The sequence below is a fragment of the Taudactylus pleione genome, unplaced genomic scaffold, assembly GCF_031769625.1.
Source record: "Taudactylus pleione unplaced genomic scaffold, aTauple2 ptg000256l, whole genome shotgun sequence".
In the NCBI taxonomy this organism is placed as follows: domain Eukaryota; kingdom Metazoa; phylum Chordata; class Amphibia; order Anura; family Myobatrachidae; genus Taudactylus; species Taudactylus pleione.
In genome coordinates, this window is record NW_028284658.1 from 2,808,648 (window position 1) to 2,825,000 (window position 16,353).

Here is a 16,353-nt window from a genome sequence, read left to right on the forward strand (position 1 = left end):
CAGACCTGTTCGCAAGCGGCCGCTCGCTCATATGTGGCCGATGTTATGCATTTGCGCATGCGTATGCATTGCGTGTGCGCAAACGATCGGGTAGCGCTCGCTTGCCCAGCAAAGACAGCACAGTGGAATGAGTGACAGGAGAGGCCGTTTGAGGGTGTTAACAGGGGCGGGGCAGTAGTAACGGGGGAGTGAAGTTGCGAACACAGGCGTGCCTGAGTGTTTCACCACTGTTTCAGTGGCGTGCATAATCAACTGTCAGCGTCATAGAACACGTCACCCACAAGCGCTGCGGTCTCATCCGATGGTTCCCGATACACCGATGGTGTACGCTAGTGGGCGGCTAAAGAGGCCGGTGGGCGTCTATAAACACAAAGTGATCGCTCGCCAAGACATAGTGGGCGTATTTATGCCTTGCCATGCGATGCGATTGCCTGCCTTGACATCACTTAGCTGAATTTGCATACGCAGGGAGCAAGCAGCCGCATCTAGCGAACGGGTCTGAATCAGGCCCTATGTACGCAGTGACCATGTATGCACAGCTATGTATTTCAGTATACACAGACAATGTGATCCAAGCTGTTCAAAGTTCCAGCTACAATAGAATTATGTGTGAGTTCATAACACACACAGTACCAGGAAGATTATATTTCATGATCTGTTCTCTGTATTTTTTCCACAAATGTTTATGTAAAAACTTTCTAGCTTTTGTTTGTGAACACCAACTGTAAAACTATCTGGTGCAAACACCTGATGGTCTAACCGAGTGCATCATTTTTCATTTACAAGTAAAGAACTGTGGTCCTGATAATACAGAAGACCAGTCACATGAGCAGCAATTTCTCAGTTGTTCAAACAGCAGGGGCTGGATTTCCTATTTAGTAGTATATTATATTATGTTCCTGGATTTATTTACTAGATATATAATCCAAATTTACAGACTTGCATATGTCCTTCTACAACTTTAAATACCTCTGTGCCTTTCCTAGATATAATTATTTAATGAGGTAAAGCTTATATCTGGATACAATTATCTCATTGCGAAACACAGCAGGGCTCTATCACATCACAGAGCAAAGGAAATACAACTGTGCCTTATTATATGAATAAAAGGCTGAAAAAGCTTAATACGCAAAAACATATAGGAAGACATTCATTAAAAATAACAAGCAACAAGCCAATAAATGAGAAAGACCATTTTAACTGCGTCTAGATTTTCTGGCCTCTGATGCTGGCTTCTTTGAAACACTAAGTGAAACAATATTTGCAAAGGGTTGTGCTGTGTACAATTATGGCACGATTATATATCTCCAGGTTCACAAGCAGCTGCTATGAGGGCGCTGTGTGATTTAGAAATGCTTCCTAGTTATGCTTATATTGTCTCTGCGTGGCTTTCTTCCAAGTGCTAAGGTTACTCTCTTAGGACCTGATTCAGGGATGGATGCAAATCCCGTCACTACCACCATTCCATAAACAGTGGACTTGCAAAAATATGACTAAGCTGATGTCTTGTGCGTAGAAACGCCCAACTCCGGCGTCTCCCATCCGCCACTTACGTACAAAAGTGGAAACATCGGTTGCAAATCAAACTGCTGAGTAAGGCGCCAGGGCCTCTCCAGCTGTTAACGACTTGCAGAGGCTCACTACAGCACGCCCAGAAGATGCCCGTCACGCTTGTGTTTTTCTAACCACCTCCGTTACCTTCCCCAAACACTGACTACTTATCACTCACTTTGCTAATAAATCCTTGCTAATTTTATTATTTATGATTTGATTTTATTTAATGGGGGGCTGCAGGGCAGTAAAATCCGCCACAAGTCTGGACTGTTGTTGTCTAATGCACAAGGAGCTTCTTCCGGGTCCATATAATCAGACTGCAGAATGTTGTCTGGAGAATTTTGCAGGGACTAAATGTGATCCAAAATATACATCCTCACTCAATAAGACAGGTATAGAAAAATGACTAAAGGCGTAGCCATCCTGCGGACAGGATACAGCAAGCAGGAACTTTCTCTGAAAAATAAACACAAGTACAGTAGGTGAGTTCATACCTCCAGTTTCTTCTCTTTGTTACTCAGAGCCTCTTTCTGGCTCTGTGTGTACTCCATTAGCATCCGTGCCAACTGCCTGCGATCATCTAGTTCCGCTGCTAGCCGCCCATTATACTCTGCCAGCAGGAGGCATGCCTCATCCACCGTCTTGGAAAGACGTTCTGCTGCTTCTTTGTCTACAAGATTAAATCGATGGGTGCAGTTCAATGGTTTCTGCTTACAACATTTTATTATACATTAAACCATTCAAACCAAAAAAGCTAAATTAACAGATAATATTAAGGATACATTACATCATTCAGGGCCATGAGAGGCCATCAGACAACAGCAATCTCAAAGCCAATCAGAGTCGTGGTTGATCAAAATGGACAAAGCAACCTGCGGAATGTATAGGTTTCCATACACACGTTGGCAACTAGCCATCGCATTGCAACAATTCGATAGTATGACCATTGCAATGGTTATATTACTGTTGGGAAAAAGGGTGGAACCAGTGGAAAAGGAGGCGGAGTTCGGTGAACCCCCACCCACGTCACTGTGGGAACGTGCCCCCCAGGCTACCCCTACACTGAGAATAGATGCCGTGCGCATGGCATCTATTCCCCTGCTGCTCGCTCGCTGTTCTACCATGCAGAGCGGCGGTGTGTGTTCCCCCCCCCCCCCCCTCCCACAGCCAGCCATTGGATGGGCATCGGAAAGCGGCATCCGATGGCTGGCAACCAGCATATTACCAGTATTCGATGAAAAAAGTACTTCCATCGAATCAGAAACATCAACGCTTGCTAACCATTGGCTTCCGATGTCTATCCCTAGTCATGGGTTTCACTGTGTGTGTAAATTGTAAGCTCCACTTGGGCAGGGACTATACGTCCCATGATCCTAACAAGCATCGTAGGGCATTTAGTTTAATAAAAAGCTGGAGTTCCATGTAAATAAAACAAACTGAGCTCACCTGTAATCTTCTCCAGCAAGGACACATCCTGAACCTCCTGTGGAAGGGACGCAATTTTCTGCCTTACAGTAGCATCACCTGAGGCGGCATTCTCCAGGTCCTGCAGTGCTTTAATAAGATCCTCGGTCTACAGAATAGAACAAGGGGTGCTTGCTGCATGAAAGGATTAGGTGGAGGAGGACAGGCTAAGCTCAATGGCTGAAATTCAGTCAGTTAAAGTTCTAGCTACAGACAAACAGACAGAAATGAAACCTTATCCAAGCAGTAAAACTGTATTTAATCAAAGGAAAATATACATTTATAACTTTTTCTGGGTCGTTTACATTTTCATCATTGTGGTATTTGTGTTACTTTCATCCACAATTTAGAGAGAAAACTAAAAGCTATAAACTGCTATCTCAACATTTATATGATGCAAGATTCTCTAAACCTGCTGATGTATAAGATATAGTTGTTTCAATTAGTGTAAAGCTCATTTAGTTATAAGTAAAGCTGCAGGCCAAGTGCGGCAGAAAAGGGAGGAGTGCATTTCCATACACTGATTTCACAGAGCCAAGATCTATAAAATAGCTGATAGTGCTGTGAAGTTTTTTTTTTAAACTGTGTGTGGGCGAGATACAAACACATTATCAACTCATAGGCGCATCATATGGTTTACAGAGAAAGTCCACTAAGCTACTCTAGTACGATCGGTAAGGGATTGCAGGGAGCTTCTCTACTTGTACCCTGTTGGGGATTCGGTGTTATTCTCTTTCTGAGACCTGCTGGAACGGTAGATGCTTTTCTATCTGCGCCCTGTTGGAGAGGTGGGGTGCTTCTCTACCTGAGCCCCCACTGAAGAGGTGGGGTTCTTCTCTACCCGAGCCCAACTGAGGTAGTGGGGTGCTTCTCTACCCGAGACCCGCTGGGGAGGCGGGGTGATTCTCTACCCGAGAACCGCTGGGGAGGCATGGTGATTCTCTACATGAGCCTCACTGGGGAGGCGGGGTGCTTCTCTAGCTGAGCCCCGCTGGGGAGGCGGGGTGCTTCTCTAGCTGAGCCCCGCTGGGGAGGCGGGGTGCTTCTCTAGCTGAGCCCCGCTGGGGAGGCGGGACGCTTTTTTTTACCTGAGCGAGGATAATATAGAAGCTAAAAAAGGCATTATATATGTGGTTTGGTAAATGTTGGAAATTATATATGCAGGTGTTGATATTGCAGAGGTAAATAGGCACACACCAGCAGATGACAAACTATGAACAGCCCAGTTACTTTACCAGTAGTGTTGGTTTATTGAAGGATAACAGGTACAGCCGTACTCACTGTTAAGTGTACACTGGGAAGTGGGTCCTGAGTGTATGCTGCTTGCTTGTAGTGGAGCAGGATGCTGGAAAAGCTTTATGCAGATATACACTGGGGTCTCTCACATGGAACCAAGCAGGAGACTTCTGTCTCCCACCATGGCACTTACACAAAGTACTAGGATGGCTGCAGTCACACGTGCAGTAGCACATCAGGTTGGAGGTCCGCACCACCCTGCAGACTCTGGGTCCTAGTGCCCAGCATTTATGGACAGTAAAGAGACAGTACAGGAATGCACTGCTTTCTAACAGTAAATTCATGAGGAGATTGAAACTTTTTAGTCAGTCATGGCAATAAAATTACTATTTGTTAGGGTTAGGCACTTACCAGATGGTTAGGCTCTAAGAGGGATGGTTAGAGTTAAGCACCAGGAGGGAGGGTTAGGACTATCTACCATATGGGTCTATCTAGACATTGTCTATCTTTTTTATTTATATATTTGACATCAAACCCATTTATACACGGATGGCTTAAGCTAGGAGTAGGAAATGTCCCTTCCTCCTGTGGGTGGAGCTTAAACCCCATCAGTGATGACTTTGTTCCCCAGGCTGTAGATAAATTGTGGATGTGTGAAGGACATAAGGACAGATACCACTGATAGAAATGTATGAAGTGCCAAGTGATGAACAGTCTTCTTTAAGTGTATAACCATAAAATAAGAAACATGTCAGAAATGCAATAGGTTAGTTTTAGATATGGGTACGTCACAGAATAGGCTGCTAATCCCCGTCAGCTGTTGGGGAACTGGCAGGGAGCTGCACAACATGACAATACAGAGACAAAGCTATACAAAATTAATAGATGAACGGCGGCTTGTAAAATACAATAGAGCAGTGTCTATAGGGTCAGTACAGAAATAAGAAAGGAACCCAGCTGCTTGGTGATCAACCCGCGTGTGCTCATTTTTATTTCATCATCTGACAGGTAATTAATCTTCCTTTATTAGTCTCAACATGCCCCATAAATTTATCATCGGCAAAGGCGCGAGGCTGTCTGCGGCTGGTACTTAGCAGCGAATAAAGAAACGTACATGCATAGCCATAACATTCACCTTGAGCACTTCACACTGGCAGAGGTGCGGAGACATCTCTGACACCTGTGTGCCACTACAATAAGCCAAGGGCCTCTTCCTGGGCCAGACATGATCCCTCTGGCTGTGAACATTTCATTTTTTTTTTTTTTATCAAGAATCCGATTTTCTCTCAATTTTTTTTTAACCACAGAAAATGTTTTCCAAACTCTGCTCTCGTCAAAGACTCTAAAGATGTACTTATCCACAATACATCAATGTGGTAGCCATTTTGTGGGTTGAACCAATATGCAATCCATCATTAAACGAGGAACTAGTGACTTCATAAACCGTAACGTACTTCAAGTCCCATTCATATGTAATGTCACTAGTTCCTAGTGTACTGACAGAATGGGTTCAAGGTACTTTACCAACAACCTTCTGGACTATAGGGCCTGATTCAGAGCAGCTCGCTCTGAATCAGGGCCGGGCTTTTTTTTTTTTTGGATCGGCCTCTTGGCCGCTCGCATAGCTGTGGGTGACCACCCACAGCTATTGCGAGTGGCCATGATGATGGTCTCGATGGTCAAGACCATCGCGACCATCGGGCTTGCGACGAGACCCTTGTGGTAGGGTCTCGTGGCCGCAAGCCCCAGAGAGATTTCGGCTCTAACAGAGCTGGAATCTCTCCACTGACATCACTCGTGTTCTCATGGAAACACCTCCGTTTGGGCAGCCACCCCCCGGCCCGCCCACCAAAGGGGGCGAGCTGTCACTCAACATCAACAGCTCGCCCCCTTTGGTGCGAGACCCGGAACGACGGATTGCCCGTCGCTAGCCGGGTCTCGCGCATGCGCACGACAGAGCCGGCTCCGTCGTGCGCATGTGCTGTGGGCCACCATCGACCCGGTTGCGAGCGCTCAGCGCTTGCGACTGGGTCTGAATCAGGTCCATAGTTCTAACCATCTCTCTTCTGGTATCTTAAATATAGAAGGAATAGAATAGCATTACATTTTCTTTCGTTCTAGGCTGCATTCTTATTAAATGAACATTCATGCCATTCATTCATGAGTAACACGCTCTGTTTTCTGAAAACCATACTCCACGGTTTCTCGCTTCCTTGTTCTGAATCTGTGCTCCAACAGTATGCATTGATTTTGCTTTGTTTCTTGTGGTCCCAACTTTTCGCTCTCCATACCTCATTCTAGGTTTCTCAATCCCACTCTCTTAAGGCACAGATCCCAATTCCAGAACTTGTGCATCTCTGGTTTTCTTCTATTATTGTGAGCTCCAACTCTGTTGATCTAACGGGTTAGGTAGTCAAAATCCCAGCAGGGTTAGGATACCAACACTTGTCGGTCAGTATCCTAACCCGTCCCCTCTCCCTACCCCTAACCCTCCCCCCTAAACCTAACCTCCCTCTCTAGTGCCTAAACCTAACCTCCACCTCCCCGCACCCTAAACCTAACCCACCCCCCCTTAGTGCCTAACCCCTAACTCTCGTACCGCCGTCGGGATGCAGACGCCGGGATTCTGACAGGTGTCGGGATTCCGGCACTGGCATCCTAAGCGTCGGCATGCACTGTTGGTATTTTACCCGCATCCTGATCTAACAATTACTTATCAGTGTTAATGCCCCACATGACTGCCCTTGCCTTTTAAGTAACTAATTTAATACATGTCAACCGTCTCATTCCCTCACTCTAAACTCCTATTGTCAAATTCCTCGCTGAGAATATAACCTGTGGGCACAACCTCCACTACATTACATACCACCTTTCTCTCCAGTGCTCCCTGTTACTCCTCTAACACAAATCCCTTTCCTGCACGCTCAGCACTATTCCTCTATGGCTATGACATGCTACGAGTAGGTTTATCAGAGAGCAGAGACAGGACAGGCAGGAAGGTAGGGGTGATGGAGAATATCGGACCTCCTACACCAGCATCATGCTTTATCTCAGTGTAATCCTACGTCTAACATGACAGCCTGTCTGTGAAACCGAATTCATGAAAGAGGCTTCTTCACGTTATTTACACCAGACTAAATGACATTCACAGTCTGCTCAATCCGCCAAAATACAGTGATGTTCTGGCAAAGGCCAAATGTTTGAAACATTTTTGTTTTAATTATTTCCTAGTATGGGCAGATTTTATACAAGTGACATACATATTTATGAGTCAGTTTTGTTTGTTTATATACACAACGAAACATCAATACATTTTAAAGATTGTATTTAAATAATTAGAAATATAAAAAAAATTTAAAAAGCGGATTAGTTTACAAACCACAAAATCTGAAACGCAAACAGCTTTGTATAAAAAGTAAAGCATTTATAACAGTCGAAGCTACATAATAACCCCCACCTCCCATTCCCTGTGCACTGACCCTGCTTTAACCATTTACCTCCTGCCATACTCCTCTCCTCCTCCGCAGAGACCAATGTGATGCAGCTTTAAAGCTTCACCGCCTACACACAATACCCACTAAACAAAGTATCATTCATATTTTCCTCCATCACTGTGATAAGGAGATGGGTGCTAGCGTCAAAACTTCAAGAGTTATGCCGGGTATACAGTAGACTATGGGCCTGATTCAGACCCACTCGCGAGCGGCTGTCCGCTCGCAAGTGGGTCGATGTTCTGCACTGAGCATGCGCACGACGGAGGGAGCTCCGTCGTGCGCATGCGCCAGACGCGACGAGTGAAGGATTTTCCTTCGCTCGTAGTGTCTCTTCAAAGGGGGCGTGCGGTCGATGTTGACTGACAGCACGCCCCCTTTGGTGGGCGTGCCGGGGGAGTGCCTCCCTGACGGGGGCGTTCCCAAGGGAACGCCTCCCGTCAGAAGCCGGCCCACTGACATCACTAGTGATGTCAGTGGGAGTGATTTTGGCTCTGATAGAGCCAAAATCACTCCGAGCCTTGTGGTTGAAAAACTCAACCACAGGCTTTTGTACGTAGTTTCGATGGTCGCGATGGTCACGACCATCGCGGGCATCAAACTGCACGCTCGTATAGGCTGTGGGGTGGTGACCCTCATTCAGAGCGTGCGCTCTGCTCAGAGCGTACGGCTCTGAATGAGGGCCTGTGTGTGTACTATGTGTGTACCCGGCCCGACGCACGATGCGATGAATAACATATCATGCGGTTGCTTGCCACCGCACAACGGGTGAACGACCGCACGATAGCTTATTCACCTGCTGCCTCCACAAGTATGGGGTCGTTCATCAAATTGACAGACTGAGCAGCATGTAGGCTCAATCTATCAATGCGATGAATGCAGCGGGAGCATGCATGGGAGCTCATAGTGGGTACACTGGCAGATGTGGATGATATGTCTGTAGGATCCGCCGGATCGGGTGACCTATCATCTAGCGTGTACCCAACATTAGAGAATCCACATGTCCATTCTTCATAACAAGATATATAAGTGTAGCCAGGGCTAGAACAGGCTTCAACCAATCAGACAAATAGACTTATCAGCAGTTTCACCTCAGCAAAGAGGTGGTAATGTCAGGCTCCTGTAGAACACTTGGTGGGAATGGGCCCATACCAACAGACTGACAGATCCCCTGACCGGCGGCAATCGATGAACGCTGATCCGTTGGAGATCTGTGAAATTCCACATGTTAAAAGTCAGCAATTTGTAATCACGATCAGGTTTTGATCGGGATCGGCAATCAGTGCAATCCCACATGTTGGATTTCACCGATCCTCTGCCCCCGGCATCTGGGGATCGCCGAATTGACACAATCAGTCGCTGGTGTATGGGGTCCATTATACAAATGTAGTTTCAAACACAGCTCTACATGAAGTTCCAACTTCCAATCTACCTTTTATACAATTATAGAATTATTATAGGAACATAAATTATTTCAGTAATTTACATGTGAGGTAGTTTGTTATTAATTGATAAAAAATAAGCAGCATTCTATCATTTTACATAATCATTTTGTCACCTGAGCCACTTTGTATGGCATTCCAGTTCACCTCTACAGAACAACTACAGTATGGCATACACTCACCAATACAATACATGGACTATGCCCACATTCACCTATTAGGGATAAATAAATACATTATAGAATCAGCAGCTCACCGAATCCTTTTGGCAAAGATGTGACTGAATATCAAACCGAATGTGAACACTACTTTGCAATTTTCACTGAGGACAGAGGACTCAAACAACAAACTCTTAATGTGTATGTCTTGGCACAATAAAAATGTCCTGCTTACTCACATCTTAGGGCAAATCAGAGATCAGATTCTGGAGGCCAAACCAGATTTTTGCTAAACTAAACATTTTTTTTTAAAAGTACCAGCCAATCAGCTCCTGTCATTTTTCAAACACAGCCTGTAACATGACAGTTAGCGGTTGACTGGTTGGAAATTTATCTCTCTCCAATTTATCGCTCTCCAGGCTTTGATAAATCTGCTGCCAAATGCGGTAATATCTGTAGAATGGATACATATTTAGGGAAAATACAGGATAATTAAAACCCAAATAGATGTTGCGAACTGCAGTCTGGAGGGTCCACTATAGTGAATATGACGATACGTTATTTTACATCTGCTGGACAAGCAGCACTGAAAAGACACTGATCATGTAACTTCTCTTTAAGGGCTTATATCCTGTTTAACTTGGCTGACACCATCTTAAACGTCAAGTTGAAATATAGCTCACTGACCTGAAGTTATTTAGCTAGCTTTGTATTTAAATATTTTGACTAAACTAGTTTAGGCTTCTACCCAATATTTTTTTCCTAATTAGGGCAGAGATAAAAATTTCCTAAAATGCCACAATGGTGTCAACCATAGAGGATGCTCTTGGCAGATATATTAAGGTCTCTGCAGACAGCAGCATATGGGATCAACTGGGGTTAATGAGCCTGGCCCATATTTCTTCTCCAGGGTGGTGGCAGAGATGTGAGGACGTACCAGGAGAGGACCAGAAGAAGGGTCCCGCGGGGAGTAACTGCCCGGATAATCATCCTCCTCATCTTGGATCTGCTGGAAACCACGTTTCAATGATATCTTCTCCTCTGTCACTGCAAGACAAGATTATTCACAGGAACCAATAAGAACCCTTAGTGTTCTGTATGCCATTATCACAGATTCAATGAGCAGTAATGAACCAGCATGTTAGCTTATATAAAGGAAATATTTCATTTATAGGCATTATATTTCCCTCTGTCTTGCTCTTAAACGGGTAAAACATCTTCTCTGAATATTTGCACCTATAAGTAGGTTTGCCTCCATGATCAACAGCACCACCTAGGCAGTAAACAAATTATTATAATATTCAGGCAATATCAAGACAATAAGGCTACCCACTGCAGGGGATACGCAAGAGCGTCAGATTACACAGTTGGTCACATGTTAACAGGTGATCCAAATCATGTAACCCAAATCATCATAGCGCCCAATGCTGTGCTTCCGCTAGAACTTGTCCCTGCTGCCGCTAGAAAATTAAACTGAAAATATATATAATTCTTTCCATGCCTGTATAATGCTGACATTATCCTCTCCTGTTCAGCAGGTCAGAGTATTTGTTCAAATATATATTTTTATTGCTTCTGTTGTATATTTGTGAGAGATTATAGCCTTTATTTCACATTCCCCAATAAGAAGCTTAATTAAAAATCATAAATTCTCAATAAAAAGTAAGATTAAGAAAATCAATCAGTAGTTATATTACAAGCAAAGGCTTGGGTCATAGAGAAGATTAAATCCACATTCATCTAACCCCTGGAGAATAGAGATTCCTACTAGAAGTGTTTTTCTTTGTACACTAATTTCCCCATGTACCTTTAAGCCAATTCTCAGGAATAAAGAGTGAGAAGACCCCCATTAATTTCCCCAGCAGTCATCGTGCTTCTGTTATCATAGGGGCAGTACATGATACGCTGGTAAAAGCATCCGGATGCTGGTAGGCTTATATGGAACAGCAGGAAGAGTCTGTGTGCTCTCCATCACAGAGACCTACCTGTACCATGAGTTTGCTAATTAAACAAGCTGTAAAATAACTGCAGGGAACACAATGCATGACTAACCTGTGAGTCACTGCTTTTATATACACACTGTCAGGGAACACATTTATTTTATTTTGTCCTGTGGGCACAACCTGACAGAACCCCGCTGTACGAGATTAAGTCTCTGCCAGTATAATTCTGACTGCACGGATGGCTTTCCTTCTGTGCAGGTAAAGTGCATATCCAAAGTCATTTCTGAGTGGATGCAACAGAGACCTGCAGATTTTCAAAACCTCAAACTGCACAAGTGAGTGTATAAGTGCACCGCTCACCATGATTTAACTGATGAATTTCTAATACAATCGGTATACAGAACATTATATTTCTACATATGGTCGGGACCTAAGCCGTTTACTTGCAGCACTAAATGGGAAGGAAGCATTCAGTACTCACTAGAAAAATATCACATTTAAGGGACCTATCCATTAGCCGATCTTTCTGAAAGACAAAAGATTTATCTTTTGAAAATTCCTGGGGCTGCTGTGACAGATATCAGTCATGTACATGACAGATTTTTACGAACGACAAAGGATATTGCATGACATCATTCTGGGAGTGGATGTTTCTATTAATATTCATTAAAAAATCGTTCGTCGTTTACCGCAACAGATATTTCTAATATCTGTCAGCTATAAACGATAATTGACCAACATGTTGGAGACAAAAGACCCAATTTGTCGGCCCGCGGGAGTGCGCATTTTTATCGTTCAGAGCCTATCCATTAGCAGATAAATTGAACGACTGAACGATAAATCGTTCAAATTTATCTGCTTTACAATTTGTTTAATTTGCTAATCATGAACCAAAGAAACTACAATATAAGAAAAAATTCAAACATGCAATTATATTGATACTGAACGCACCATCCAGGCACAGGGCTCAACAGCCTCTATATGCTTTAACATGGATAGACAGGACACAGTCACTGCAAAACCGCAATGTAAAGTAAGCGTAAGAAAGAAAATCAACCTAAAACCATTTTAATCTGCTGACAATCTTTCCCCAGGCATGTGCCTACCTAAGGCCTCTACAGTCGTTACGGCCCTACTTAGGGAACTGCCTTGACCTGGTTTTAAATAAGGTTAACGAAGAGCTCAATCAAGTGTAGTGCAATACTCCACTCACCAACTAGTTACTAACTGCATATGAGATGCTCAGATCCTGGTGCCTGACCAATAATTTGGGATTTCACGCACTGCAAACACCTCAGAGCTCTCGTCTTGAGGATACTGCACGGACAGTTGGACAATTGTTAAAAGAATTTGCTGGCAGGAATGATTGTTATTCAGGCACCATGGCTGCAATTCTCAGGGGACTCCCAGACACCAGATCGGCTAGTTAGGAAAATAGGTTATAATACACTGTAAGGAAGGAACTTTCTTTTTAGTATACAAATCATTTTTCTGTTTTTTTTTTTTTTTTAAGACAATAATGTTGCTATACATGGGTTTAAGAAGGCCACGAGACAATATTTTCAATTGCAACAGTATGGGTGAGAAACAGTTAATGCCCTGGTATGCAGGAAACAGACTGGGCGCTTCTTCCAAGTGAAACAAGAATGAATTGTTAGGGAGTACTGAAATTTGCAGAGATTAATGGACACAAATACTGTAGAGTTTACAGCTCATCAAGGAAGACTTATCTATCACCCCTGTGCCATCACCACCCCGGTCACTATGTACTGGGGCATGGACGTTTCAGGCAATTGCTAAAGCCAGGTCACTTGTTTCGACTGCTGCTATTCCTAAATTGGCAAACAGGGTGTGAGTGTGAGGGATTAGCATGCGAAATATAGTAAAATTACAGAACGAATTACATTTAGATACAAAAAATAAATACATTTGTTAGCTAGCCCCCTATACTGTCCATTAGCTTCTTAAAGAGGGAACTTGGTGGTCGTAATGGTTATTGGCGGGTGGGGACTGTAACTATCTTGAAGCATTTAACTGGCAGAAGAGGCCAATGCTAAAGACTGTAGTACAACATTGGCAAAATCTTAAATGGGGTCTTCACCTATGCATCATTTTTCCAACCTACTACATGAATATATAGGTATGTAAGACTAGCCATATTTACCTTAGACCGGTGGAACAGTGCTACCATACCACAATATGATCTGAGTGCCCCGGATCACCATCGCGACCATTGGTCGTGGCATCAGCCATCTGAGGGCGGCAAAGGCTACTCAGAATGGCCGTTGCAGCTCTGTAGCTACGGTCCGTAAATCTGAGTTGGAAGATGCAGACTCTGGCCTCGACACACCCCCATTTTCAGAATGCTGGCCATAGCTGCCCATTCTCCATACCAAAACCGGCTTAGGGGAACCATAGACGCAGAAAGACTTCTGCACATGCGCAGATCTCCAACAAATCAGAGTAGTACACAGACCATTATCTGAGAAACGACCACGTCTACACACACAAAACGCTATTCACTTGTGCAGAAACAAAGTTGCTAACATGTAGTGTTTACAATACCTCAGACCCTAATATAACACATCTCTGCATTTTTAAGGGATTACAAAGTGATTTTAGCAATTTATTTTTATTTAGTTTGAAAATGAATTAAATTACCGCCATGATTAAAGGCGGATTTAGGATTTAGTTAGGCTTTTAGCTCTCTGACTCTCCCTTATTTCCTTCTAATGTATCGATAAACATTTTCATTGTTTCCTAAACATACAATAGAATGTATCATGTGTATTATATATTTGTTATTTGTAGTATTTTGGGCAGTGTGCGTTAGAATATATTTAATGGGCAGCACTATTCCTCTACGGTACTTCCCTTCAATATGAAATGGAAACAGGACATCCAGGTGATCTGCAATCTGCGGAGATCATACCTTTCCAGCAGCAAATAAAGTATAGGATCCTACCATCCTTCAACCTGCTTAGGTGCAACCGGCGTGGGAAAAAACAGTCTTGCAAGTAAAGAATTACCACTGGAAATAAAGGGTGGACTGCCACGGAAGAATGGGGACGCATATAAATATCACACTATGGTCATTTGAAAAATTGGCTGGAAGGCATGACTAAAGAGCAAATGTAACGGTCCCCACCTGCGGAAAAAGTTGATCAGTTTGTAGAAAGACTGATACTACAGGTAAAATGTGATGTAAGAGGCTTCATAACAGTCCTAGAAAACCTAAGCTGTAGACAGGTTGGCAGAGCATGTTGGGAGTTGTAGCTTAATAGCTTGGGTATCAAATGTTACCTACAGGGTAATCTCCTTCATCTGCTATGTAACAGATGTGCTTGGATATCAGTACACATATAGCCACAGCCACTGCACAAAATGTACACCTTTCAGCAGTATGCAAGAACCTCTTTCTACTGGTAGCCATAACTTTTAGGTTACATTAGCCTACATAATCTTCTGCTTCCATCATATTTGTCATATGTCCCCCCTAACGCCCTCAGGCTAGCCATAGTGAGAGAGCCTGTGTGACCTCTTGTTCAGGCAGTGATTTTATTCAAGAGTCTGGGATCAGCAAGTCATAAACAGAGAGAAAACACATTGCTAAGGATTACAAATAGTTTATGCACACAGAGGAACTGTTTACAGTGTCAGCCAAAATGCACAACTACTAACACACTGACAAACTCGTCGCTGTCTCCACAAAGGAGGAGACTACAACTTCTGAAAGTTGATCTGGAAGGTACAAACTGAGGTGACACAAAAGATGGTATTTAATTGAGGTGAGCAGCCTTCTTCACTAATTTACAGATGTGTCCTCAAACACCGTTGCTCAAGCTAAGGCAAATAGTCCCTCTCTGTGCGCTAGGTCACGGGCCACTAGGCCACGCAAAAATGAAAGAAAACCATGGTACGTTACACCTCATAGCGTGTCTCAGTCACACCAGGCATCTCACTCCGTACGGCATATTGACGGAAGGTGTAGAACACATCTATCAGACAAATTGGAGTAATCCATTTTACAGCTACTACATAATAATCCTTACCACAATGAACTGCTGGCTCAGTCACATGCTTAGTTATTACACTTCTGTATACAGTACCAACACATTGTATACCACTAAACAAGATGGAGTATGCTCTACATCAGGCCTGGAGCTAGGCATGCACTGTGCCTAATAATGTACTGCCGACCTGAATTAATCCCCAAAGCTCTCAATGGGAGACAACACATTCACTCTTTAAAAAGTCCATCTGCTTCCCGACTGGCTCCTGAATTCTAGTTAATTTTTTCCATGGTTGCAGAGAACTGTTGATATGCAGTAGATATAGCCCGAAATATTGTGATAAATTCATCTTCTGAAAATCTGTGATATCTCACTTATTCCTCAGATCTTTCACCTGACCACCAGAGGGGGCAATTTAAACTGATTATAAATGATTTCGATTCACAGTAACAAAAACATTGCAGAGATGTAAACTCTAGCAAAAATAGAATTGAAAAAGGGCTAGTAAGGAAGAAAACTCAAGCGTGTGGTGTAATGCACTCGATTATTAACACAGGTTTCCAGGGTGAAATGTGAAGCTCACATAAGGATTACTGTTAGAATTTCATTTCACAACCCACGGTGAAGGGAGGACATCGCTGATATAAGCAAACATTTTTGCATTCCTCTAATCGTAAAACAGGCAGGCGAAGTCCCAGAAAATCTCAGGAAATAAAATAGCTGATAAATGGTGCGCTGTAAAGAGATAAAATCTGCTAGCAGCCAATATACAACGGGATGTACATCCACAACCCAAAAAGACATGCAAAAAAGAAAGTTATGTATATATGATTCTGCACTTCTTATTTCTACATGTAAACCAATATCCCAAAGGAAGTCCTTCTTTACCAGTTAATCCACTTAATAGGTGAAAAGTTTCCACTGTTCTTTGTATCCTAGGATCTGTAACAATAATAGTATCTCCCAATATTGGGTGGATACAAGAACAGAAAAAAATCGCTCCCTTGGAGGATCGTGGTAGCGGTGCTGCTCGGCCACCAACAGATTCTTGT

General features: G+C 43.4%; 1 protein-coding gene across 1 annotated transcript in view; it reads right to left on the minus strand.

Annotated features, from left to right (window-relative positions):
• RPRD1B (regulation of nuclear pre-mRNA domain containing 1B) overlaps positions 1-16,353 on the minus strand; it is a 56,269-nt gene that overhangs the window by 2,441 nt on the left and 37,475 nt on the right. Inside the window, 3 exon segments of the mRNA XM_088480565.1 lie at positions 2,049-2,224; positions 3,001-3,127; positions 10,283-10,392. Of these exon segments, the coding sequence (XP_088336691.1) occupies positions 2,049-2,224; positions 3,001-3,127; positions 10,283-10,392 (413 nt within the window).